At 42.2% G+C, this 27253-nt stretch overlaps 1 protein-coding gene across 2 annotated transcripts in view; it reads left to right on the plus strand.

Moving 5' to 3' along the window:
- FRMPD4 (FERM and PDZ domain containing 4) overlaps positions 1–27253 on the plus strand; it is a 722630-nt gene that overhangs the window by 565432 nt on the left and 129945 nt on the right. For both annotated transcript variants that reach the window (XM_063953505.1, XM_063953504.1), the window contains exon 5: positions 9567–9669. In XM_063953505.1, coding sequence (XP_063809575.1) covers positions 9567–9669 — 103 coding nt within the window. The remainder of the gene's footprint in view (positions 1–9566; positions 9670–27253) is intronic.

A 27253-nucleotide genomic window follows, 5' to 3' on the forward strand; every position in this document is an offset into this window, starting at 1 on the left:
ACTAATATTCAGCTGCCCAGCAATACTGTGTGTCAGCAGTCAGAAATGCATAACTGCGTCACTGGCCAGTCTGTAAATTTGTGAGCTGACTCACGGGATCATATATGTGCAGTGGAATTTGGGCTTTCAGTTCCATTTGTAATAAATAATAACAATAATTACTTTTGGAGCATTCAGGATTTACTTTTTTATATTTAAGTAAATAAATGATGTTTACAGTTAATATTTCCAGCAATAGCCATCCTGAGATAGTAAAAGGCATATTAAGGATTAACTATAGGATATATGCCTTATCTATCTTGATCCTTGTTAAATCCTTTGCATGGAGGAGCTTTTGCTTTAGAAACCTGATTAATATATTCACTAACAGGGACTAACTCCGGAGGAAACCTAGTGGTAGCCCTTGATAAATAAGTCCTATATCCTGGGAAAACACAATGTTTTTGGTGGAAAATAGTGCTTTTCCCACATAATAATAAATAAAATAGTGCCCCTAGTGTTGCAGAGTGGGAAGAGCACTATGATGCTATAACAATAGTGAACAATTATGAAGATAAAGATTTTTGGGGGTATGGGTCGTTGGATAGACACAACTTAGATCGACAGTAATTAGCTTGACCATGGAAGGTCGACATGCATTAGGACGACAGGGACAATAGGTCGACATGTACTAAGTCGACAAGCCAAAAGGTCAACATGGTTTTTTAAAAACTTTTTTTGGCGTTGTTTTCTTCGTAAAGTGACGGGGAACCCCAATTAGTGCACCGTGTCCCCTCGCATGGCTCGCTTTGCTCACCATGCTTTGGGCAAGGTGCCTCGCTTCGCTCAGCACAGATTACCGTTCCAATCATAGTTCACGTGGATTGTGAAGTATGAAAAAAATCCAAAAAATGAAAAAAAATGTGAAAAACTCATGTCAACCTTTTGATCTGTCAACCTAGTACATGTCGACCTAACGACCATGTCGACCTAATGGCATTGTCGACCTTCAGTGGTCGACCTAATGAGTGTCAACCTAAGTTGTGTCGACCTAACGACCGTAACCCGATTTTTGGTACTCACTGTTAAATACATTCCCCTAATGTACAGATGTGTCCACTTACATCTTTGCTATTTGCTCAATTTGGCACAACATACAGAACATGGCTAAGCTGTTTTTCACAAGTAGCGGGTGGATGGATTTTAAAATTTTTGTTTGCCATAATAGAGTTTGTATAAAGTAACATATTAAAGAAGCAAATTAAGAAAAAGGCATGGCTAAATCTCTGAGTCTATGGCATGCAAAACCGTGCCATACATGGTGGGATATAGCAAAGATGTATGTGGATACATGTGGTATCCGTGGGCACTGCTAATCTTGGGGTGGAGCATTCACTGTATACAAACTAGAACTTATTTATTGCTATGTATTGTATGGTGAGTACCAAAAATATACTTATTCATCTTTCTAGGGGACACTGTTGACATTGGGGACAGTCTTTGGGGGAGGGTATGCTCAGTTAAAAATGAGCACAAAACGTTACACACAAAACTGGCAATATAGATACAAAAACATTAATTTGTTAACTTTTTAAATGTCTGAATGGAAGACCAAGTGGCTACCTCGCACTGTTCCACCCAAGTACCATGATATGCTGCGCAATAAGCATTCATCTGGTTCCAATACATATGTTTATCATGATGGTACTGTGATCTATCAAGCCACTGTTTTGTTGCTGGCCAACCTTGTGATAAAATTAAAGAATAAGAAGGCTATCAGTCCTCCATAAAAGGAGCTGATCTATCAGCATAGGTCCTCAGAATTAAAACCAGGCAAGATGAGGCAAGACTCTGAACCAGAACATGGATAGCAATATCCTAATTTAGATGAATCTAGAAACAAGCTTCAGAAATAAGGCCTGGGTTGCAAGACAGCACTGGGTACTGGCCCTCCTCAGGGAATGGGTACCCTTCTATATCCTCCTCAATCAGGCGGCACTCAGAGGCTGAATAAATGGTGAAAACGTCCAGTGCTTTATTTCAACGTTTCGGGGGTCAAGCCCCCATCTTCAGGAAAACACACTACAACAGTGACAATACATGTGACAATCTTTAAATAACTCACCCCTCCAAGAAACGCCAGCCTCCGGGGCGAAGACGCCGCCCGCGGCTCCGGGTCCCGAACTTCCGGCGCCGGCACTCTCTCGTCACAGGAAGTCGCCCCGCAGGAAGCCACGTCACCACGTAGCCTGGCGGCACCCCGCAGCGGCTGTTGGCAAGACAACAATTTACACATCACTATGGTAACCATATATATGAACACACAACGTCACCCTGAAAAACAACGGGATCCCGCCCGTGGATATCCCTGGTGCAATTTAAGACAAATGTATAATAAAACACATTTGAGTATAAATGATGTGCTACTTAACTATTAAGACACACCTGAACCTCCTTTGTTTATAAATAACAGGTGTGATACATAGTGAGTAAAAGACATTCTACGGAACCACTTATGGAATCCTCCCCGTTAAGCAGTATCTCATAATCACTGAGCCTCACACAATATGCTTTACTACCAAAGCATCTAGGTATGTCATATAAACTGCATATATACCGAACCTATAAGAAACAGTTCAACCCCAGACTATCATTTAATCCTTTCGGGTAAATAGTATTTAATTTATAAATCCACCTGGATTCCAGTTGTAAGAGCTTTTTAGCTCTAGTGCCCCTACGTAGTGATGCTGGAACCTGGTCCACTATTTTGTAACGCAGAGAGGACACAGCATGTTTGTTCAGGGCGAAATGGCGTGCAACAGGTTGCTCACTATTGCCCGATTGCAACGCCGCCCGGATGGCCGAACGATGTTGGGCCATCCTCTCCTTGAACTGGCATTGTGTTTTTCCAATGTAGTAAAGACTACATGGACAGATGGGCACATATATTACATATGTTGAGTGGCAAGTGAGCGGCCATCTTATGGGAATCTTTTTCCCTGTATGTGGATGGGAAATGTGATTCCCTGTCAGCATATAGCTGCAGGTCGTACAGCCAAGGCATTTAAAACACCCTGGTTTACGACTCAGAAAATGTGAAACTGCTGGGCTGCTTTCAAATCCCGTGATGTCACTTTTAACCAAAAGATCTTTTAAATTGGCACTACGAGTGTAGCAAGGCATGATTTTGCTCTGACACAGGGTGGGTAGACTAGAATCAGAAGACATCAACGGCCACCATTGTTTCATCTGTGTGAGCGAGACTGTAAGGCCCAGAGAGAACAGGATCCCTTGGATTAATGAATTCAACACCTCTAGTAAGAGGACATGCAGACAGATGAAACAATGGTGGCCGTTGGTGTCTTCTGACTCTAGTCTACCCACCCTGTATCAGAGCAAAATCATGCCTTGCTACACTCGTAGTGCCAATTTAAAAGATCTTTTGGTTAAAAGTGACATCACAGGATTTAAAAGCAGCCCAGCAGTTTCACATTTTCTGAGTCGTAAACCAGGGTGTTTTAAATGCCTTGGCTGTACGACCTGCAGCTATATGCTGACAGGGAATCACATTTCCCATCCACATACAGGGAAAAAGATTCCCATAAGATGGCCGCTCACTTGCCACTCAACATATGTAATTTATGTGCTCATCTGTCCATGTAGTCTTTACTACATTGGAAAAACACAATGCCAATTCAAGGAGAGGATGGCCCAACATCGTTCGGCCATCCGGGCGGCGTTGCAATCGGGCAATAGTGAGCAACCTGTTGCACGCCATTTCGCCCTGAACAAATATGCTGTGTCCTCTCTGCGACACAAAATAGTGGACCAGGTTCCAGCATCACTACGTAGGGGCACTAGAGCTAAAAAGCTCTTACAACTGGAATCCAGGTGGATTTATAAATTAAATACTATTTACTCGAAAGGATTAAATGATTGTCTGGGCTTGAACTGTTTCTTAAAAGGTTCGGTATATATGCAGTTTATATGACATACCTAGATGGTTTGGTAGTAAAGCATATTGTGTGAGGCTCAGTGATTATGAGATACTGCTTAACGGGGAGGATTCCATAAGAGGTTCCGTAGAATATATTATCCACTGTATTAAGAATTCTTTGAATTTAGCACAGTAGTTAGTAGTGTGCCAAATTGGTTTAAAGCAGATTATTAGCTAGATCTTAAGATGTATATAGGTAGGATTTGAAATGGATGCATTCTTATGTCTTTTACTCACTATGTATCACACCTGTTATTTATAAACAAAGGAGGTTCAGGTGTGTCTTAATAGTTAAGTAGCACATCATTTATACGCAAATGTGTTTTATTATACATTTGTCTTAATTTGCACCAGGGATATCCACGGGCGGGATCCCGTTGTTTTTCAGGGTGACGTTGTGTGTTTATATATATGGTTACCATAGTGATGTGTAAATTGTTGTCTTGCCAACCGCCGCTGCGGGGCGCCGCCAGGCTACGTGGTGACGTGGCTTCCTGCGGGGCGACTTCCTGTGATGAGAGAGTGCCGGCGCTGGAAGTTCGGGACCCGGAGCCGAGGGCGGCGCCTTCGCCCCGGAGGCTGGCGTTTCTTGGAGGGGTGAGTTATTTAAAGGTTGTCACATGTATTGTCACTGTTGTAGTGTGTTTTCCTGAAGATGGGGGCTTGACCCCCGAAACGTTGAAATAAAGCACTGGACGTTTTCACCATTTATTCAGCCTCTGAGTGCCGCCTGATTGAGGAGGAGATATATATATATATATATACACACACACACACACACACACACACAAGGATCAACTGCACTCGCCATTCCCAGGAGAGGGGTGCGCTCACGTACTCCCCACCCCTCGATTAGAGTGCGGTGGGCTGTGACCACCAAACTCAAATATACATATACAGAGAACCCTGCACTCTCCTTGGCAGCTTCATTCACCTTAATGCTTTAATATACATCTGAATAAACAATGGAGTTTTGGTTTATAAATTGTACAATGCATGAAAGCTTGCGGCCCACTCCATGGGACCCCATTTCACCGCAGGTCCTACTCTATCACATAAACTTTCACATAGATTTTTTAGGAACCTGGCAACTGCTTTCTCATAGGGGAAAATGTGCTTACCTGGTTTAAAGCTTACCTGCCACACTTATGGCTTTTAAAAGGTAAGACAGTCACCAACACAACTACAAAAGTGTGCTTACCTGGTTTAAAGCTCACCTGCCAACTGACTTCTGGCTTTCAAGTGAGACAGTCACCAACACACCTAAACAGCAGCTGACCCAGGTTAAAAGTAAATGAGCGTAGGGGTGTATGAGAGAGAGATATGATCACAAATGGGCCAATTAAAAATTAACCCTATTATACACACACGAGGATCCACTGCACTCGCCATTCCCTGGAGACGGGTGCACTCACGTATTCCCCACCTCTAGGTTGGGGTGCGGTGGGCTGTGACCACTGAAAATATACATATACAGAGAACCCTGCATTCTCCTTGGCAGCTTCATTCACCTTAATGCTTTAGTTTACATTTGAATAAACAATGGGGTTTTGGTTTATGAATTGTACAATGCATGTAAGCTTGCAGCCCACTCCATGGGACCCCATTTCACCGCAAGTCCTACTCTATCACATAAACTTTCACATAGCTTTTTTAGGAACCTGGCTACTGCTGTCTCATAGGTGATGTTAAAATGTAGACACTGCGCTCGTTTAACTTGTTTGCTTGGAAAAAAACAATCAGAATCACATATGTTACCACACTGCGGAATTAGTGTTCCACGTAAATTGCAATCAAGGTCACTAGAGTCCACTTTTAAATTCCTAACCACTGCTCACCTCCTTGAATGACCCCAGAATTCCTCGGGTTAAAGTATCTAGCAACAAAACATGAAGAGGGAGTGCCTCATAGTGTAAAATCATTTCATTTTAAAAACATGAAAGACATGAAGATGAAGCACAAGTTGATATATATATATATATATATATATGCTTGTACCGCACAATAACCAGTGTGGGGGCTGGTTACCACATGGTGTAATTGAATCCTCCCGGCACAAACTCGAACCCTGTCTCGCGGGACCTCGGACTCCTGACTCCCATAACTGACCATTGACAGTGATCGCCACGGGTCGGATCACAGGAACCACACGACTCAGGACGGACAACGCTGAAGGCAGATGACGTCCTATAAATATGTATAGGTCCTACAAGTTAGGGCTGCTGAGACAAAAAAAATGGCCAGTAAGAGCAACACCTTTTAAGTGTCAGACATCTTGAATGGCAGTTTTTGTAATACCGAGGGGATGATGGGGTCTATTTACTAGGCCTTGGATGGAGATAAAGTCGACGGAGATAAAGTACCAGCCAATCGGCTCCTAACTGCCATGCCACAGGCTGTGTTTGAAAAAGTCAGTTGAGATCTGATTGGCTGGTACTTTATCTCCGTCTACTTTATCTCCATCCAAGACATACGTAAATAGACCCCTAAATCATTATTCCATAGAACCACAAGAAGAGAAAGAGTCCAGCTATTTGAATGGTTAATTTTAAAAATGGAATACTAGCACTCACTTATGCAGAATTTAGGTTATTCGTCAGCAATTTGCGAATTTGCGAATGAAGTTACTCCAACTACTTCATATAAATTATATCAACAATAGCTTATTGCAATTACACCTGAGATGTATTGCAGATACAAATATAAAAATAATAATAATAATAATAATAATAATAATAATAATTAGGTAAATAATAATAATTAGGTAAATACTCTGCAGGAGAGGGAGAGGCACAGCGGACAGTCCTCATAGGGCTAGAAGCAGTTTCCACATCCTCTCCAAGACGCGACTGACTCCCCGTTGCCCTGAGGACCACGGTACGCTAAGACCCAGCGACATCACGGTTACTAAGGACGCGGGTGAGGACGGTCTGTCCAGAGTCAATATACGCAAGCACCAGCATCTTGTCGTCCCCCCCCCCCCCCACCAGCAGTCCATAGGGGTACCCCAATTTACAGAAAATCACCTTTGGACCCTTTCTTAAAGATCTTACTTTATTCTCCCATTACCTCAGGATGCATACAACCAATCGTTTATAAATACTTTATTTTTGTCTTATACGAATTGTTGGCTCTGGACTATTGCATTTTGAAACACTATCCCAATAAAGAGTGGTGGTACGCCACCCCCTGAGTGGACTCAGCATATATCAACTTATTTACATTGTGAATAGTACAATCCCATCCCCAATTTTTTCCTTTGTTACCCCTTTTTGTATATATGTATTTTTAAATATGAACAAGTAAAGCATTTATGGTTTCATGCAACTCAGTACATTATTAAATTATTATCATTATTATTTTTATATTTGTATCTGCAATACATCTCAGGCGCAATTGCAATAAGCTATATTTGAATGGTTAACTCTGATCTTTTACTTTTTGCCACAGTGGGGTCGTCAATGGCCAGTGGGGGCTTTTACTTGAAGTGGGTTCACCCACTTGCCATGTCTTCTTCTGGGGAGAGATAAGGGGAACTAAACCTTCTCAGTACTTGGAACCACCAATCCTACATTTGCCAAGAGTCCCCTAGATATTCCATGAAGTGAGAAAATGATGGAAGGTAGACAGTTTTTTTCCCTGTATAACAAGGAAACCCCTGGAACATCATGTTTCACTGTATACTGAAGTCCAGGGAATCTAAATGTGTACATGTATAGATATTCATACATATACAGGGTGATCCAAAAGTAGGAGGACAGTAAATGATAACAATTATTTTGAGATTACATATACAATTATATTTACTAATACAATACAAAAGCACTGAAAATGTTATCAATGCAGATGCTCAAACTCCATCACAATTTACACAGCTTTGAAGACTACCTTTCACAAAGTCTACCTTTCACAAACCCTATTCCATCTACTGTCCACCTACTTTTGGTTCGCCCTGTATATATATATATAAATTTTAAACACAAATTAAATATATATATACATTTAATCTGTGTTTAAAATCGATGTGATATCTAGAGCAGTGCTGCAGAGCAAAGGTCATATTTAGATGAGAGTCAGTGTAGGGACTCGCCAAAAGGGGAGACCTTTACATGGTTCATGGGTTTGGCACATTTTTGCAATATTTTGGAAACTAACATTCCATGATTTTAGATGAAATTCAGTTTTGAATGTAATTAGGTGAGTGCTGAGTATATATGATTTTTTTATTAAATGGTCTGGTCACTTATCACAGGCACCACAGTAGGTTTAGTGCTGTGGATTAAAGCCAATTGTTTATGTAAAAGTTTGTGGTCACGCTTTCTTTTGTACCCCTATTTCCCATATGTAAGTCAAAGTCCCCATGATCATATGTTTATGTTCCCTGTATATGGTTATATTTCTGAAACAGACTTGCTTGCAATCAATGTAGTTGTTTATGTGATGGGGCTCTCCAAGGCTTGATACATCTAACCCTAATGCACAAATAAAAAATTATTCACTGCGCTACTGGTATAATAGCAGCTCCAACTATAAATATTAATCTAAATAAGTTAAAAACAGGAGCACTTATATATGTATAAATAAATGTATTATGTATAGGCGCTAGTACCTGTAAGGAAAAAAGGTGGTTAGTTTAATAGTAATGTATACAGCCCTTTTTTTGGATGTTTAACACTAATGAAAGAAAACAAGTATTAATTTTTTTTTCTTTTTACATTTGGTTGCATTTTACTTTTGATGTATTCAGTTTTTATATTTTTATTTTTTTATTTCAATTAAAAAAAATAAATAAAAAGAATTAGGTAATACATTTATAATAATGAATCTGAATATAGCATGGCATTTTATTATAATATAGCAGGAAACTGTAGGTAAATTGCTTTAAATCATCACATTGAAATTTAACAAAATAAAAGAATAATAAAAAAATGCATTATGTAGAAAATATATTAAAAGAATACAGTATATTCAATCCAATTGAACTATTTAAAATAATACAGAAAATAGCATTATAACTAGTATGACTCAGATTCAGGGCAGCATTATATGCTATAACATGGGACTAAGTCCTCAGTTATCATGACAGCACAAGTGTAACAAACATTTGCCCACTCAGCTTGGCTGCCTTAAGGGAATTAAAAGTACACAATTGTGAAATACTGTAGAAGCATATCTTACAAAATAATTGACATTGACACAGATTTATTTTATTGCACCAGTTATGACAATCAATAAATACCTGAAAAATTATTTATGGTCATTTAACTATGTGTTTTTGCTTTTACCTATTTTAATTAATGTTGTTTGGATGATACATATGATACAATTAGCAGTTAGTTATGGACTTGTTACTGCTGGGAACATGTTATGAATATTGTGGAGAGGAAGGAATTATTTTATATAATTAGTAAGGAATTATTTTACATCTTTTTTTTCCATTAGATAGGTTGTTTTTTAAATCTTGCATTTAAATCCATTTTATTAAATATGAATATTTGTTTTAATACACAACAGCATTTATAAAACAAATTAAATTAAATCTTTCTGGAGTAGGGTAACTCTTGCTCATTTTTTTTTTATCTAACTACAGGTGGACCATCTGAAGGAAAATTAGTCCCTGGAGATCAGATCATTATGATAAATGAGGAACCGGTGAGCAGTGCTCCAAGGGAACGGGTGATCGACCTTGTCAGGTAACTGCTATGTTTCTACTAGTAATTCACTGTGCCCAGCATGAGCTAATAATACATTAATGTGCAGTAGTATGGTTTTTTTTTTTGCGTACTCATTCTGCTCACTGAACTAATATGAATTAAACTGAAGTGCATATGATGTACATTTCAATCTTTTTTTTTTACCATGGGTAACAAAAAGAAAGTCGCAAAGTCTGATTCCTTACTTGCTAAATTTTGGCTTAAGAAGCAGGTTAGCTCTTGGCAATATATGGATCTGTGAGTTTCCACTATTAAATGCCACATAGAAACAGTTGTCCACAAGACAGTGGAATTCTATGACAATTGTCATACATTGGCTAGTTATGTAGGCAAATATATTTTGGTTTGTCCACACAGCAGCTTCAAGCTGTCATATAACAATCCAGGCACCTGTGATGATGGATTATAATAAGACAGTAAAAGGAAACACTCAGGCCTCACACAGATGACAATTATTTACTGTATGAAAATTCTGAGTTATTTTTAGAATTGGCAGCTTTAAATACAGTAGTTTTCCATGTGTGTTATAGCATTTCTACTATAATAAATCAAAATAGTTTGAACAAATACTTTATTACTCATTATATATTCCCAGCATTAGACGAATCAGTGTCATCATCATTTTCACTCTTGCAGATGTTGTATGATGATAGTTAGTCGTGCTTGTTTTTGTGATGAAAGTTAAACCATTCATGATGGATACATTTATGAATGTGTAAGCTATTGTATGTTAAATTACCTCAAGAAGAAAACAGAATATCCTCATATTTATATAAAACTTGGGCGCTAAATTTGTAATTTATTAGCTGGTTCCTCCGACTGTCCCTCCTATAAAATGATACATTAAATGACTTCCTCAGTATGCCAGTAAGGTAAACATAATGTCTGCTAATGGCTTTGGTGAGTGACAGCTTAATGTCATGCTGAGTTGGAACTGATTGCATCCCAAAACAAAGATGAAAAATGAGTTAACTTAAAAAGCTGAAATTAAGTGCACACAGTATGTAAAGTTGCAACAATAGCAAGTGCTTGCAGGTCTTCAACAGTAGCGGGTAATGGTATATGTTAGGCATACATCTCATATATGTACACCCATGTTTTTAACCATTTGTTTTGCTTGTGAAATATCCATTCATTGCTAGGCTTCAATAAAACCTTGAAAATCTTTATACTACAGCAGGTAAAACTCTCCATTTTGAGTGAAAAAAATGGTACTGCACAAACACATAATACATGCATGAGCAGGAAAGCACCTATTAGCGCCCTCTGTGCTTTCATAATCAGTCAAATACAAGCAATTAGTTATTACTGGCTAACAAATCTCCCAAAAAACAGGGCAAATTGTTAATCACCTGAAAAAATCCACTCAGTGACAATTACAGATGCCGTAGCCTGATAGAGCTTATGGATACTCAATGATACTTTAAAAAGCATACAAAACCAATAAACTGAGAATGGCATTGTGCTATTCATAATGAAGAACTTGGCATGGCAATATAAAAAAATCTAGACACTTATAAAATGATTTATTGATGACTAACATCAAAAAATTGAGTAAAATGGTACATATAAATCAATGACAATGTAAAATACAATAATATTTATACATTTTCTACTTACTATACCTACAGTACTTTAGAAAGCTCCTTCGCTCCCCATCATATAGTCATGACAGAAACACACAAATGTTCATAGCTTTTTATGCGTACAATCTGGACTTCTGTTAGTGGCCCTGATTGTGGCTCTTTGCCACTCACTGCCGTCCCAGGATAATAACGCAGGTAGGAATGAAGTAAATACTGTAGTGTTGTCTTGAATTAACTATTTAAGAAATCATTTTGATCCTATTTTAAAAATCCTAATCATAGAAAATTATATTGTGGTCGTTGCCTATGTAAAATTAGCTTTGGATACAGAAGAAGTAGTTTGTTTGAGCCTACAGTAAGTAGAAATGAGATAATGTTCAAAGGTTTGGTTTATTACAGTTATTTTGTTGATTTAATAAAGTAACCTCAATTTATATTTTGAACTAAAAGTTTTTTTTGCTATACTAAATAAAGTTTTACCATGCTAAATACATTTGAAGTTATACAAATATTATTTATAGTTAGGATGTACATTTTGTGGAGGGAAATTTCTTGTTCATCATTTTTATTTTTTTGTTCAAATGAAAAACCAGTGTTCAATGTAATAAAATAAATATACCAAAAATAATGGAAACACCACATCATTTCATATATATCTTGTTTTTATTTTAAGCATTGTTACAGTGAAATAAAAGACTAACATATTATTACATCACATTTAGAGGGCTTAGAAGTGTTATTATTTAAAGCCAAATATACAGGGTGGTCCATAAGTGTGGAAACACCCTTATAAAAAGGAAATGAGTAAGGAAACATTAATCCAGTGTCCACACGTATATGAGATTGGGGGGAAAAATTTTAGGGTATGTCACCAGTATGGTGGCTATCTTGAAGTCTTGAATATAACTCTAATTTCTCTGACGTCCTAGTGGATGCTGGGAACTCCGTAAGGACCATGGGGAATAGCGGCTCCGCAGGAGACTGGGCACAAAAGTAAAGCTTTAGGACTACCTGGTGTGCACTGGCTCCTCCCCCTATGACCCTCCTCCAAGCCTCAGTTAGATTTTTGTGCCCGAACGAGAAGGGTGCACACTAGGGGCTCTCCTGAGCTCGTAGTGAAAGTTTAGTTTTAGGTTTTTTATTTTCAGTGAGACCTGCTGGCAACAGGCTCACTGCATCGAGGGACTAAGGGGAGAAGAAGCGAACTCACCTGCTTGCAGAGTGGATTGGGCTTCTTAGGCTACTGGACACCATTAGCTCCAGAGGGACCGAACACAGGCCCAGCCGCGGAGTCCGGTCCCAGAGCCGCGCCGCCGGCAACCCTTACAGAGCCAGAAGCAAGAAGGTCCGGAAAATCGGCGGCAGAAGACATCCTGTCTTCACCAAGGTAGCGCACAGCACTGCAGCTGTGCGCCATTGCTCCTCAGCACACTTCACACTCCGGTCACTGAGGGTGCAGGGCGCTAGGGGGGGGCGCCCTGAGCAGCAATAAAAACACCTTGGCTGGCGAAAAATACATCACATATAGCCCCCAGGGCTATATGGATGAATTTTAACCCCTGCCAGATTCCACATAAAAGCGGGAGAAAAGGCCGCCGAGAAGGGGGCGGAGCCTATCTCCTCAGCACACAGGCGCCATTTTCCCTCACAGCTCCGCTGGAAGGACGTCTCCCTGACTCTCCCCTGCAGTCCTGCACTACAGAAACAGGGTAAAAAAGAGAGGGGGGCACTAATTGGCGTAATATTAACAGATAGCAGCTATAAGGGGGAAAAACACTTATCTAAGGTTATCCCTATATATATATATAGCGCTCTGGTGTGTGCTGGCATACTCTCCCTCTGTCTCCCCAAAGGGCTAGTGGGGTCCTGTCCTCTGTCAGAGCATTCCCTGTGTGTGTGCTGTGTGTTGGTACGTTGTGTCGACATGTATGAGGAGGAAAATGATGTGGAGGCGGAGCAATTGCCTATAATAGAGATGTCACCCCCTAGGGAGTCGACACCTGAGTGGATGACCTTATGGAAGGAATTACGTGACAGTGTCAGCTCTTTGCAAAAGACAGTTGACGACATGAGACAGCCGGCTACTCAGCTTGTGCCTGTCCAGGCGTCTCAAAAGCCATCAGGGGCTCTAAAACGCCCGTTACCTCAGATGGTAGATACAGACGTCGACACGGATACTGACTCCAGTGTCGACGGGGAAGAGACAAACATGACTTCCAATAGGGCCACACGTTACATGATTGAGGCAATGAAAGATGTTTTACATATTTCTGATAATACCGGTACCACAAAAAAGGGTATTATGTTCGGTGAGAAAAAACTACCTGTAGTTTTTCCTGAATCTGAGGAATTAAATGAGGTGTGTGATGAAGCGTGGGTTTCCCCCGATAAAAAACTGATAATGTCTAAAAAATTATTGGCATTATATCCGTTCCCGCCAGAAATTAGGGCGCGTTGGGAAACACCCCCTAGGGTGGATAAAGCACTCACACGCTTATCAAAACAGGTGGCTCTACCCTCTCCTGAGACGGCCGCCCTTAAGGATCCTGCTGATAGAAAGCAGGAGGGTATCCTAAAATGTATTTACACACATACTGGTGTTATACTGCGACCAGCAATCGCCTCAGCCTGGATGCGCAGTGCTGGTTTGGCTTGGTCGGATTCCCTGACTGAAAATATTGATACCCTAGACAGGGACAGTATATTACTGACTATAGAGCATTTAAAAGATGCATTTCTATATATGCGTGATGCACAGCGGGATATTTGCCGACTGGCATCAAGAGTAAGTGCGCTGTCCATTTCTGCCAGAAGAGGGTTATGGACGCGACAGTGGTCAGGTGATGGGGATTCCAAACGGCATATGGAAGTATTGCCTTATAAAGGGGAGGAGTTATTTGGGGTAGGTCTTTCAGACCTGGTGGCCACGGCAACGGCTGGGAAATCCACATTTCTACCCCAGGTCGCCTCTCAACATAAGAAGACGCCGTATTATCAGGCGCAGTCCTTTCGTCCCCATAAGGGCAAGCGAGCGAAAGGCTCCTCATTTCTGCCTCGGGGCAGAGGAAGGGGAAAAAGACTGCAACAGACAGCCAATTCCCAGGAACAGAAGCCCTCTCCCGCTTCTGCCAAGTCCTCAGCATGACGCTGGGGCTTTACAGGCGGACTTAGGCACGGTGGGGGCACGTCTCAAGAATTTCAGCGCGCAGTGGGCTCACTCGCAAGTAGACCCCTGGATCCTTCAGGTGGTATCTCAGGGGTACAAATTGGAATTCGAGACATCTCCCCCTCGCCGTTTCCTAAAGTCTGCTTTACCGACGTCTCCCTCCGACAGGGAGGCGGTATTGGAGGCCATTCACAAGCTGTATTCTCAGCAGGTGATAATCAAGGTACCCCTCCTGCAACAGGGCAAGGGGTATTATTCAACGCTGTTTGTGGTACCGAAGCCGGACGGCTCGGTGAGACCTATTTTAAATCTGAAATCCTTGAACACTTACATACAAAGGTTCAAGTTCAAGATGGAGTCACTCAGAGCAGTGATCGCGAACCTGGAAGAAGGGGACTATATGGTGTCTCTGGACATCAAGGATGCTTACCTCCATGTCCCAATTTACCCTTCTCACCAAGGGTACCTCAGGTTTGTGGTACAGAACTGTCACTATCAGTTTCAGACGCTGCCGTTTGGATTGTCCACGGCACCCTGGGTCTTTACCAAGGTAATGGCCGAAATGATGATACTTCTTCGAAGAGAAGGCATCTTAATTATCCCTTACTTGGACGATCTCCTGATAAGGGCAAGATCCAAGGAACGGTTAGTAGTCGGAGTAGCACTATCTCAAGTAGTGGTGGATTCTAAATATCCCAAAATCACAGCTGATTCCGACGACACGTCTGCTGTTCCTAGGGATGATTCTGGACACAGTCCAGAAAAAGGTGTTTCTCCCGGAGGAGAAAGCCAGGGAGTTATCCGAGTTAGTCAGAAACCTCCTGAAACCAGACCGGGTCTCAGTGCATCAATGCACAAGGGTCCTGGGAAAAATGGTAGCTTCCTACGAAGCGATTCCATTCGGCAGATTCCACGCAAGAACATTTCAGTGGGATCTGCTGGACAAATGGTCCGGATCGCATCTTCACATGCATCAGCGGATAACCCTGTCCCCAAGGACAAGAGTGTCTCTCCTGTGGTGGTTGCAGAGTGCTCATCTTCTAGAGGGCCGCAGATTCGGCATTCAGGACTGGGTCCTGGTGACCACGGATGCCAGCCTGAGAGGCTGGGGAGCAGTCACACAGGGAAGAAATTTCCAGGGCTTGTGGTCAAGCCTGGAAACGTCACGTCACATAAATATCCTGGAACTAAGGGCCATTTACAATGCTCTAAGCCAAGCAAGACCTCTGCTTCAGGGTCAGCCGGTGTTGATCCAGTCAGACAACATCACGGCAGTCGCCCACGTAAACAGACAGGGCAGCACGAGAAGCAGGAGGGCAATGGCAGAAGCTGCAAGGATTCTTCGCTGGGCGGAAAATCATGTGATAGCACTGTCAGCAGTGTTCATTCCGGGAGTGGACAACTGGGAAGCAGACTTCCTCAGCAGACACGACCTCCACCAGGGAGAGTGGGGACTTCATCCAGAAGTCTTCCACATGATTGTAAACCGTTGGGAAAAACCAAAGGTGGACATGATGGCGTCCCGCCTCAACAAAAAACTAGACAGGTATTGCGCCAGGTCAAGGGACCCTCAGGCAATAGCGGTGGACGCTCTGGTAACACCGTGAGTGTACCAGTCAGTGTATGTGTTCCCTCCTCTGCCTCTCATACCCAAGGTACTGAGAATTATAAGACGGAGAGGAGTAAGAACTATACTCGTGGCTCCGGATTGGCCAAGAAGGACTTGGTACCCGGAACTTCAAGAGATGCTCACCGAGGACCCGTGGCCTCTACCTCTAAGAAGGGACCTGCTCCAGCAGGGACCCTGTCTGTTCCAAGACTTACCGCGGCTGCGTTTGACGGCATGGCGGTTGAACGCCGGATCCTGAAGGAAAAAGGCATTCCGGATGAAGTCATCCCTACCCTGATCAAAGCCAGGAAGGATGTAACCGCACAGCATTATCATCGTATTTGGCATAAATATGTTGCGTGGTGCGAGGCCAGGAAGGCCCCTACAGAGGAATTTCAACTGGGTCGTTTCCTGCATTTCCTGCAAACAGGACTGTCTATGGACCTAAAATTAGGGTCCATTAAGGTTCAAATTTCGGCCCTGTCGATTTTCTTCCAGAAAGAACTGGCTTCAGTTCCTGAAGTTCAGACGTTTGTCAAGGGAGTACTGCATATACAGCCTCCTTTTGTGCCTCCATTGGCACCCTGGGATCTCAATGTGGTTTTGGGGTTCCTAAAATCACATTGGTTTGAACCGCTTACCACTGTGGACTTAAAATATCTCACATGGAAAGTGGTAATGCTGTTGGCCCTGGCTTCAGCCAGGCGCGTGTCAGAATTGGCGGCTTTGTCCTATAAAAGTCATTACCTGATTTTTCATACGGATAGGGCAGAATTGAGGACTCGTCCTCAGTTTCTCCCTAAGGTGGTTTCAGCGTTTCACCTAAACCAGCCTATTGTGGTACCTGCGGCTACTAGGGACTTGGAGGACTCCAAGTTACTGGACGTGGTCAGGGCCCTGAAAAAATATGTTTCCAGGACGGCTGGAGTCAGAAAATCTGACTCGCTGTTTATACTGTATGCACCCAACAAGCTGGGTGCTCCTGCTTCTAAGCAGACTATTGCTCGTTGGATTTGTAGTACAATTCAGCTTGCACATTCTGTGGCAGGCCTGCCGCAGCCAAAATCTGTAAAAGCCCATTCCACAAGGAAGGTGGGCTCATCTTGGGCGGCTGCCCGAGGGGTCTCGGCGTTACAACTTTGCCGAGCAGCTACTTGGTCAGGGGCAAACACGTTTGCAAAATTCTACAAATTTGATACCCTGGCTGAGGAGGACCTGGAGTTCTCTCTTTCGGTGCTGCAGAGTCATCCGCACTCTCCCGCCCGTTTGGGAGCTTTGATATAATCCCCATGGTCCTTACGGAGTTCCCAGCATCCACTAGGACGTCAGAGAAAATAAGAATTTACTTACCGATAATTCTATTTCTCATAGTCCGTAGTGGATGCTGGGCGCCCATCCCAAGTGCGGATTATCTGCAATACTTGTACATAGTTATTGTTAACTAATCGGGTTATTGTTGTAGTGAGCCATCCTTTGAGAGGCTCCTCTGTTATCATACTGTTAACTGGGTTCAGATCACAAGTTGTACGGTGTGATTGGTGTGGCTGGTATGAGTCTTACCCGGGATTCATAAATCCTTCCTTATTGTGTACGCTCGTCCGGGCACAGTATCTTAACTGAGGCTTGGAGGAGGGTCATAGGGGGAGGAGCCAGTGCACACCAGGTAGTCCTAAAGCTTTACTTTTGTGCCCAGTCTCCTGCGGAGCCGCTATTCCCCATGGTCCTTACGGAGTTCCCAGCATCCACTACGGACTATGAGAAATAGAATTATCGGTAAGTAAATTCTTATTTTTTTAATTGGGAAGGTAGTCATGTGACATCAGACAGATCCAGAGTTTCAAAAGAAAAACAATGATGTTCTTCATTTTAATGTATCTTTATTCATTCTCGAGTTTTAACTTTGCAGGTAATGACATTAATGACAATGGCCCTAACACAAACAGAACATGTGGAGATGGTCTTGATATCTGGAGAACGAAGCACATGTGTTACTGCAAATGATTTCAACCAATGTCACACAAATAGGCCACCCATTACTCACAGTGCAGTTTGGCAATTTGGCAAGGAGTTTGGCAATTGCACTGTGAGTAATGGATGGACCATTTGTGTGACATTGGTTGAATTCATTTGCAATCGCACGTGTGCTTCGTTTTCGTGATATCAAGACAATCTCAAAACATTATGTTTGTGTTAGTGCCATTGTCATTAATATCACTACCTGCAAAAGAAAACTCAAGAATTAATAAAAGTATGTTGTTTTCTTATGAAATGATGTATCAGTTTGATATTTAACATGACTGTCCAGATTGCTGAAAGGATAGTTGATGGCCTGTCACCAAAAGGGTCATCAAACCCTGAAGTCCCAGGATCGGTTCCACTTTTCGTGTCCAATTCTGAAGCCCCTGGTGGGGCATCTGATCCTGCAGCCCTAGTAAGGGCATCTGATTCAAGCTCTAGTTCCAAGAAAGATCTCCAATTTAATACTCCACGGAATATTGTCTTTGAAGGAGATCTTGCTCAATTCCGTGCCCTGGCTCGTCGGTATCTCATATACATCGAATCAGATTAATCAATCCGCATCACTCCTGTCAATGCAGTTAATTTTTTCTTCAGATCCTTCAGAGGGGAAGCTTTGGACTGGGCCGAGCCCTTCATCAAGTCCAAAGATCCATTGCTCACTGATCTTCCAGCCTTCATAAAAGCGGTAAAACAAAGATTCACCCCAAAATCAGACTGTCCAAAGTTATCAAAAGATTGAAACACTGTCATATCTATGTCCAGTCAAAGTCTGTCAGTTCCAGTCCATAAAGTTAATCTAACTGTTTCTGTTAATTAGTCTTCATGTCTTGCCGATTCTGGAGAGAAGGCCACTGCCCCAGCGGGTTTCCCGAAGGCCACTGCCCCAGGTGGCATTCGGAAAGTCACAGCCTCAAGTAAGGTCGGTAGTGACCAGGTCCCAGCAATGCACTCCAGTCAGTCAGATGGGAAGGAAGCAGATTCTGACTTTTCTGATATCTCAACATCTATTGTATTTGATGGGGACTTAGTCCAATTTTTTGCGCTGACCAAACATTTCTACACCATTATGCTGTCTAGACCATTTCTGGGCATCACTTCAGAGAACCTTGTGCTCCATCTGATATATTCCTTCAGAGGGGAGCCTTTGAAATGGGCATCCAGCTTGATGAAAGCTGAAGATCCCATTCTTCAGAATGTCCGGGCATTCAGTGATGCAGTTGTTAAGAAATATGGTTCCAAACAAATTTGTTCAGGTTCCTCTAAGTCACCTGTTTTATCTGCTGAGAGTCCACCGAATGTCAGGAACTCGGCACAAAGATCTCAGCCTATTGTTTTGACTACGGGGTGTGCTTTTCTATCTTCTTCTAGCAGTACTTCTCCTGAAAGTTCAGTCCCCAAGGTTAAAAAAACAATCTCTGGATTGAACCCAACCTTGCTGGAAGGTACCATCAGTTCAGACAATGTTTGGGGAATTACTTTGGTCAGACCTCAGGAACCATGTAAAAGAAAAGAAGAGGAAATAGAAATAATTGCTGACTCTTGCCTTGTTTTTAAAAAAAAAATGTTGTCTTATGTCCAGTGGCCACCCTCAAGGGGGGGCACTGTTACAAGCTGTTGCCTCAGCTTGTTTCTGTTTTCTGGTCATTGTCTGTTATACCAGTGTGTCAGGGTTTTATGAATCCCTTGTTTGTAAAATCTGAATTTTGGGGTCCGTTGACCCCTACTCAAAGGGGGGGGTACTGTTATGAGCCACGGCAGTGGCTCATTCCTGTTTTGCATTTTGGTTATGTATTTTATGTTATTCTCCTGTTTCTCTTTCCCTTGGCTTTTATGGGGAGTCCGGAGTTTCACCCTTAAGGAGAGGGTACTGTTATGAACCACAAACAGTGGTTCATTCCTGTTACTTTCTGTTCATGTATTTTGTATTATAGTTCTGTTTACATGCCATGATTTCCCCTGTACCTGTTTAGAAGACTCTTGTTGGCCGCCGGTGGTAAGACTGTGTAATTGCAGCCTGTTTTCTATGGGTTAATTCTCATCTGCAGGAGTTTGTGCAATTACCTTGTGCCTGACTTCCAGCTATTCTGATTGGGGCGTGTTCCCTTATTACCTAGCTAACTCTGCAGTTCTGAGCTGGTGATAGACGTTTGTAAAAGATACCTGAATGTTCCTGGCTTGTTTCATGTCCTATATTGTATCGGTGTCCAGACCCTGTTTTATAGTGGAATCCTGCATATTCAGTTCTGGCAGAATCTGGAGTTTACTACAGTCCATCTGCATTTCTACCCTCAGTGAGAACCTGTCAGCTTTTGGTGAGCTGCTTCTTGCCCTGGAGCGTTCCTGTCCTGGAATCCTGTAGTTTGCCTATCCTTGATCCAGTAATCCTGTGTTTTGGTGTCCAGTGGTCTGTTGGCGGAATCCTGCCAGCCTTCCGGTCCTGTGAGCCTGTGTCTGCGGCTTTGGGGTTCCCGTCCATCTGCCTGAATTCACACCGGTGTCGTGAGTAGCCGCTTGGCCGCACCTTACGGCCTTGGCCGTATTTTTCCGTTATATTTGTTTTGGAGTTTCTGCAGAGGATTCTGCGTTGGCTGTCCTCGCTGGTATACGACAGTGTCGTGTAGGCTTGTGGGCAGCATTGCCTTTGTTGTTGTTTATCTTGGCGGCAGAGCTGCACATACTTTCATTTAGTTCTGTAGCACCCCTAACGTTGTATTTCTGTCTTTAGTTAGAGGTTCACCTTGTCATCGTCCCGTCTCAGTTTACGCCTTGTCTCCAACTAAGACCGGGGGGCATCAGAGTTGGGCCGACATAATCCGCCCTTCAAACGCGGCTACCGTGGGCCCAAGAAGCCATGGTCTCGCAGGCGTAAGCTGATCACGAGAGTGAGACAACGGAGTCAGGGCTCTTTAGGGGTTGCTGCGGAACTCCGTTCCCACTCCAGCATTACGTTCCTGTACTTGGAGCTCATCCACCCAGTTTCAGGAGTACCAAGTACAGTGAACGTAACAATCACCTAACCAAGAAAAGGATGCTACTGATCCTCCAGGAGCACTGTTTGAACAAGAGGTTACTTTGGGACACTTTCCATAGAAGTGAATGGGGATGCACTGATTGATCAGAGAGTGGAAACTGCTTCGAACAGGATAAGATTTGAATTGAAGCCCATACTGATGTTTATGATCGGAGTACACACTCACACAGATGCTGTAAAATCAACATTTCCTTTAAGATTTTAGCATTTATCAAAAACTCACATTGAAAAAAAAATTCACTGCGAAAGATTAGAAAAATTAACGACAATATTTGACTAGATGATGACCTCAACATTCATGAGGAACCTCTGTAATATAGAGATAGAAGTATCAGGAAAAAAACACAGTTTTTTGCTTTTTGCCAAAGAAAAGTTTTTTTTTAACATTATTCAAAATGTAACATGAAGAAGCAAACCGACTTCTCCAGTGGCACTTAACATTTTGTAATTTCCCTACAACTATAGGCTACTTTTGCTACTTACCAAATTTGGCATTATGCTTACCTTAGATCTCGTGTTACAGGGAGTTTCACTCGCTATTAGCCCCATAGTTTTCTTATAATTTTTAGTAATTGATGTCATTTAGAGAAAATTGACACGGACATACCTTAGTGTTTGAGAAACATGAGGAAGTCATAGCAAATGTTGAAGAGGTGAGTTTTCAGGGAATGCTTGAAGGTTTGGAGACTAGAGGAGAGTCTTACTGTGCATGGAAGGGCATTCCACAGTGTGGGTGCAACCCAAAGTAAGTCCTGCAATTGTGAATAAGAGCGAATAATGAGTGTGGCTGAGAGACTTAGATCTTGTGAAGAGCGAAGAGGTCGGGCAGGAAGATATTTTGAGATAAGCGAAGAAATGTATGTTGGTGTAGTTTGGTTAGTGTGTGAGTAAAAGTATTTTATATTGAATATGGTAGAATACAGGTAACAAATGGAGGGACTGACAGAGCAGATCCGCAGACGATAAATATCTAGCAAGAAAGATTAGCCTCGCAACTGCATTCAGAATGGATTGTATTGATGAGAGCCTCTTTTTGATAAGACCAGTAAGAAGACAATTGAAACACTTAATGCCGGAAATAATGAGAGCATAGATTTGAATTTTTGCAGTGTCAAGGTATATTTGTATTTTGTATATTTTTTAGATGTATGTACTGTAACATGATTTTGAGACAGATTTAAGTAGATTGGAGGGGCTTGGGAGCTGAGAGATAGGACACTAGTTTGAGAGATAGTTTGGGTCAGAATTTTGTTTTCTCAGAATAGAAGTAATCACTGTATGCTTGAACAGTGAAGGACATATAACCAGTAGAGATAGAGAGAGAGAGAGATTATAGATTTCAGTTAAGGTTGGGATGAGAACAGGAGAAAGAGCTTTACTTATTTGTGAGGGTATAGGATCAAGAAGATAGGTAGTAGAATAGCAGGAAGAGAAGAGTGTTGATACTTCATTTTCATTTATGGGATCATATGAATGTGCCAGAGAGTTCAGGTAGGGAACTAAGCAGGTCACTGGCTGAGGTAGACCATACCGTTTCATCTTGGATCTTATCAATTTTTTCCTTGAAGTTGGAAGCAAGATCTTGCGCAGTGATAGTGAATGGATAGTTGGGTGAGGGAGGGTTGGGAAGTATTTAAATTTATTACAAATTCACTTGGGGTTAGAGGTTTTAGCAGAGATGAGAGTTTTGAAATTTAATTTTTAGTCTTCTATGTGAGGAAGTCGCTTGGATTACCAGATTTACGCCACTGATGTTCAATGTTACATGAGAGTTTTTTGTAGGTATCTTGTTCATTTAGAGCGCCATGGTTAACATCTAGGCCTACACATTGGAGTGTGATGGGTAGTTGGAGCCACTTCATCAAGTACTATTTTTAGAGTCTGGTTCAGGTGTGATACACCCATTTCAGGAGAAGTTAATACAGAAACTGGTGAGAGCAGTGCTTGCAGAGTGGTGTGAAAAGGTCTTGAAAATTAACAGCATTAATATTTCTGCGGGTTTGAAGTGCATTGGAGGACTTCCGTGACATTGAGTTTGAAGTAATGGAGTAGATCGTGTAAGTGATAAGGCTGTAATCTGAGAGAGGGAAAGGAGTATTAGTGAATTCAGAAACTGAGCATATGCTGGTGAATACAAAATCAAGGCAGTGACCCCCCTGATGAGTAGAGGAGTCAGTCTATTGGGCGAGGCCAAGAGAGGACATTAGAGGGAGTAGTTTGGAGACATGTGCAGCAGATTGTAGTCTATCAATAGCGATATTAAAATCACCCATAATAATGGTGGAGATGTTAGTATAGGATGTGGGCGATCGCTGAAACACGCAGAGAGAAATTATTGTAAATCCTGATAGATTACACTTCAAATTATGTGAATGTGAGTGATGGAACCTGTGGTACAACTGTATATGTGAAAGATTGGGATAGTAATATTCCAACCCCAACCCTTGCACAGTGAGAGGTGCAGAGGTAGACATCGGTCAACGGTTTTTAAAATCAATACATTTTTTTTTTTTTTTTGTTCAATGGGTCATTAATCAAATATATTTTTTTGGGGGGGGTGGGATTTATATATATATATATATATATATATATATATTAAAAAAAAATTATATTTATTGTATGACATTCAAACTTTTGGCAGACAGGGGGGTAAATTTACTAAGATTCGTATTTTCCCGTTTCAGGTCAAAGTTCAATCACGAATGACATCGAAAGTGTAAAACTGCAACTTTTTGAATTTATTACGACTAATTTACTAAGCTGTCGTATTCGGGTTTTTCTTTTGTTCCGATGTCGATGTCATTCGTGTTTTTTTTTCTATTTTTACGGCAGTGATTAGTAAAACACTGCCGACTTTTTAAAAATGAATCTCGGCCGGATCTGTGTGATCCGTGCTGGGGTTCATTTTTTTTTTTTTTTAAATTAAACAGTGTAAAATAAAAAAAAATTGCGTGGGGTCCCCCCTCCTAAGCATAACCAGCCTCGGGCTCTTTGAGCCGATCCTGGTTGCAGAAATATGGGGGGAAAAATGACAGGGGTTCCCCCATATTTAAGCAACCAGCATCGGGCTCTGCGCCTGGTCCTGGTTCCAAAAATACGGGGGACAAAAAGAGTAGGGGTCCCCCTGTGGGAGTGGGGACCCCTTCAATCAAGGGGTCCCCCCCCAGCCACCCAAGGGCCAGGGGTGAAGCCCGAGGCTGTCCCCCCCCATCCAATGGGCTGCGGATGGGGGGGCTGATAGCCTTTGTTGTAAATGAAAAGATATTGTTTTTAGTAGCAGTACTACAAGTCCCAGCAAGCCTCCCCCACATGCTGGTACTTGGAGAACCACAAGTACCAGCATGCGGCGGAAAAACGGGCCCGCTGGTACCTGTAGTACTATTACTAAAAAAATACCCAAATAAACACAAGACACACACACCTTGAAAGTAAAGATTTATTACATACATGCACACAAACATACATACATACTTACCTTATGTTCACACGCAGGTCGGTCCTCTTCTCCAGTAGAATCCAAGGGGTTCCTGTTGAATAAATTCTACTCACCAGATCCAGGGTCCTCGGGGGAACCATTTGTAATCCAGGTACTTGAATAAAAAAACAAAACGGATTCCCGAGCCACGAACTGAAAGGGGCCCCATGTTTTCACATGGGACTCCTTTCCCCGAATGCCAGAAACCCACTCTGACTTCTGTCTAAGTGGGTTTCCTCAGCCAATCAGGGAGCGCCACGTTGTAGCACTCTCCTGATCGGCTGTGTGCTCCTGTACTGAGTGACAGGCGGCACACGGCAGTGTTACAATGTAGCGCCTATGCGCTCCATTGTAACCAATGCTGGGAACTTTCTGCTCAGCGGTGACGTCACTTTAGGTCAACCGCAGGGCAGAAAGTTCCCACCATTGGTTACAATGGAGGGCATAGGCGCTACATTGTAACACTGCCGTGTGCCGCCTGTCACTCAGTACAGGAGCACACAGCCGATCAGGAGAGTGCTACAACGTGGCGCTCCCTGATTGGCTGAGGAAACCCACTTAGACAGAAGTCAGAGTGGGTTTCTGGCATTCGGGGAAAGGAGTCCCATGTGAAAACATGGGGCCCCTTTCAGTTCGTGGCTCGGGAATCCGTTTTGTTTTTTTATTCAAGTACCTGGATTACAAATGGTTGCCCCGAGGACCCTGGGACCCTGGATCTGGTGAGTAGAATTTATTCAACAGGTACCCCTTGGATTCTTCTGGAGAAGAGGACCGACCTGCGTGTGAACATAAGGTAAGTATGTATGTATGTTTGTGTGCATGTATGTAATAAATCTTTCCTTTCAAGGTGTGTGTGTCTTGTGTTTATTTGGGTATTTTTTTAGTAATAGTACTACAGGTACCAGCGGGCCCGTTTTTCCGCCGCATGCTGGTACTTGTGGTTCTCCAAGTACCAGCATGCGGGGGAGGCTTGCTGGGACTTGTAGTACTGCTACTAAAAACAATATCTTTTCATTTACAACAAAGGCTATCAGCCCCCCCATCCGCAGCCCATTGGATGGGGGGGACAGCCTCGGGCTTCACCCCTGGCCCTTGGGTGGCTGGGGGGGGGGACCCCTTGATTGAAGGGGTCCCCACTCCCCCAGGGTACCACGGCCAGGGGTGACTAGTTGGATATTTGATGCCACGGCCGCAGGGCACTATATAAAAGTGACCCTCGGCTGTGGCATTATCTGTCCAGCTAGTGGAGCCCGGTGCTGGTTTTAAAAATACGGGGGACCCCTACTCTTTTTGTCCCCCGTATTTTTGGAACCAGGACCAGGCGCAGAGCCCGATGCTGGTTGCTTAAATATGGGGGAACCCCTGTCATTTTTCCCCCCATATTTCTGCAACCAGGATCGGCTCAAAGAGCCCGAGGCTGGTTATGCTTAGGAGGGGGGACCCCACGCAATTTTTTGTCTGAAAATAATCACTTTCCCACCCCTTCCCACTGATATACATGCACGGATCTCATGGATCCGTGCATGCCTATCCAATCACGGATAAAAAAAGCAGGTCTGTTTTTTTTAAGCACTTTTTTACGAGTTGTAATTTTTCACGGCAGTGTTTTGTTTTTTTTTGCTTTGCACTTCTTAGTAAATGACCGAGATTCATACTTAAACAGCCGCGTTTTGACCGATGGTGTATTCATTCGTGATTTTTTTCCTAGGACTTCCAAATATTACGAATGCCCTCATCACTGCCGTGATTTGAGTTTAGTAAATTACCGAGATGACACTTTGATGAAAAAACGGCATCTCGGTCAAAATCGGGACCTTAGTAAATTTACCCCAGGGTTGGAGTTCTATTGTAAATCTTGCAACCAAAAGAAGTAATTATCTGTTGACCGCACAAAATAAGTCAGTTGTTTTTTCAAACAAGTAAAATTTTTAGTGATATAAATTGCAAAGTGAAGTTCTTTATATTAAAAAACAATATTTTTTTTTCCTGATAACTGTGAGACAGCCTGGGGCAGAAACAAGCAAAGATTTATTTTCCTTTTGTCATTTAATTATCCATTCCATAGGCCTGTTTTCTTGTTTAAGCTTCAAAATAAAATAAAAAAATCGGAATACTGTAGTTAGTAAGCTGCTTGCCTTTCACTGTGCTGTAATAAATAAAAAGAGTGGTCTTTAAAAAAAAAAAAAAGTCCTGGTCTGATGCATAAATTTTTAATACATTAATCATTTTTTACTCTTCTTAAAATAGAACAGTGTTAGTGAGTGTGTAACTGGGTAACGTGTAATAGGAACACGTATTAGCAGTCTGTTTTTTCATGACTTAACCTTCTGTTTCATTTTAGCCAGATATTTTCTTAGCAGTCTATTTTTTGCATTTTAAGAACTTGCATAAAGTTGTAAGTACCTGTCTTCTAAATGAGATATTGGCAATATAATTGTGAGAAATTACATTTTTATAAGTTATTACATAATACACATTGGTCCTCATTTACATTTTGACATATTTTGTGTCCCAAATTTTCAAGTGTGCTCACAGCAAGATTTTGTCAGGTGCCCTCAGCATATAGGGGGTCATTCCGAGTTGATCGCTCGCTACCAGTTTTTAGCAGCCGTGCAAATGCATTGCTGCCGCCCACTGGGGAGTGTGTTTTCGCTTTGCAGAAGTGCGAAAGCTTGTG

Source organism: Pseudophryne corroboree, chromosome 2, assembly GCF_028390025.1.
Source record: "Pseudophryne corroboree isolate aPseCor3 chromosome 2, aPseCor3.hap2, whole genome shotgun sequence".
NCBI classification, from domain to species: domain Eukaryota; kingdom Metazoa; phylum Chordata; class Amphibia; order Anura; family Myobatrachidae; genus Pseudophryne; species Pseudophryne corroboree.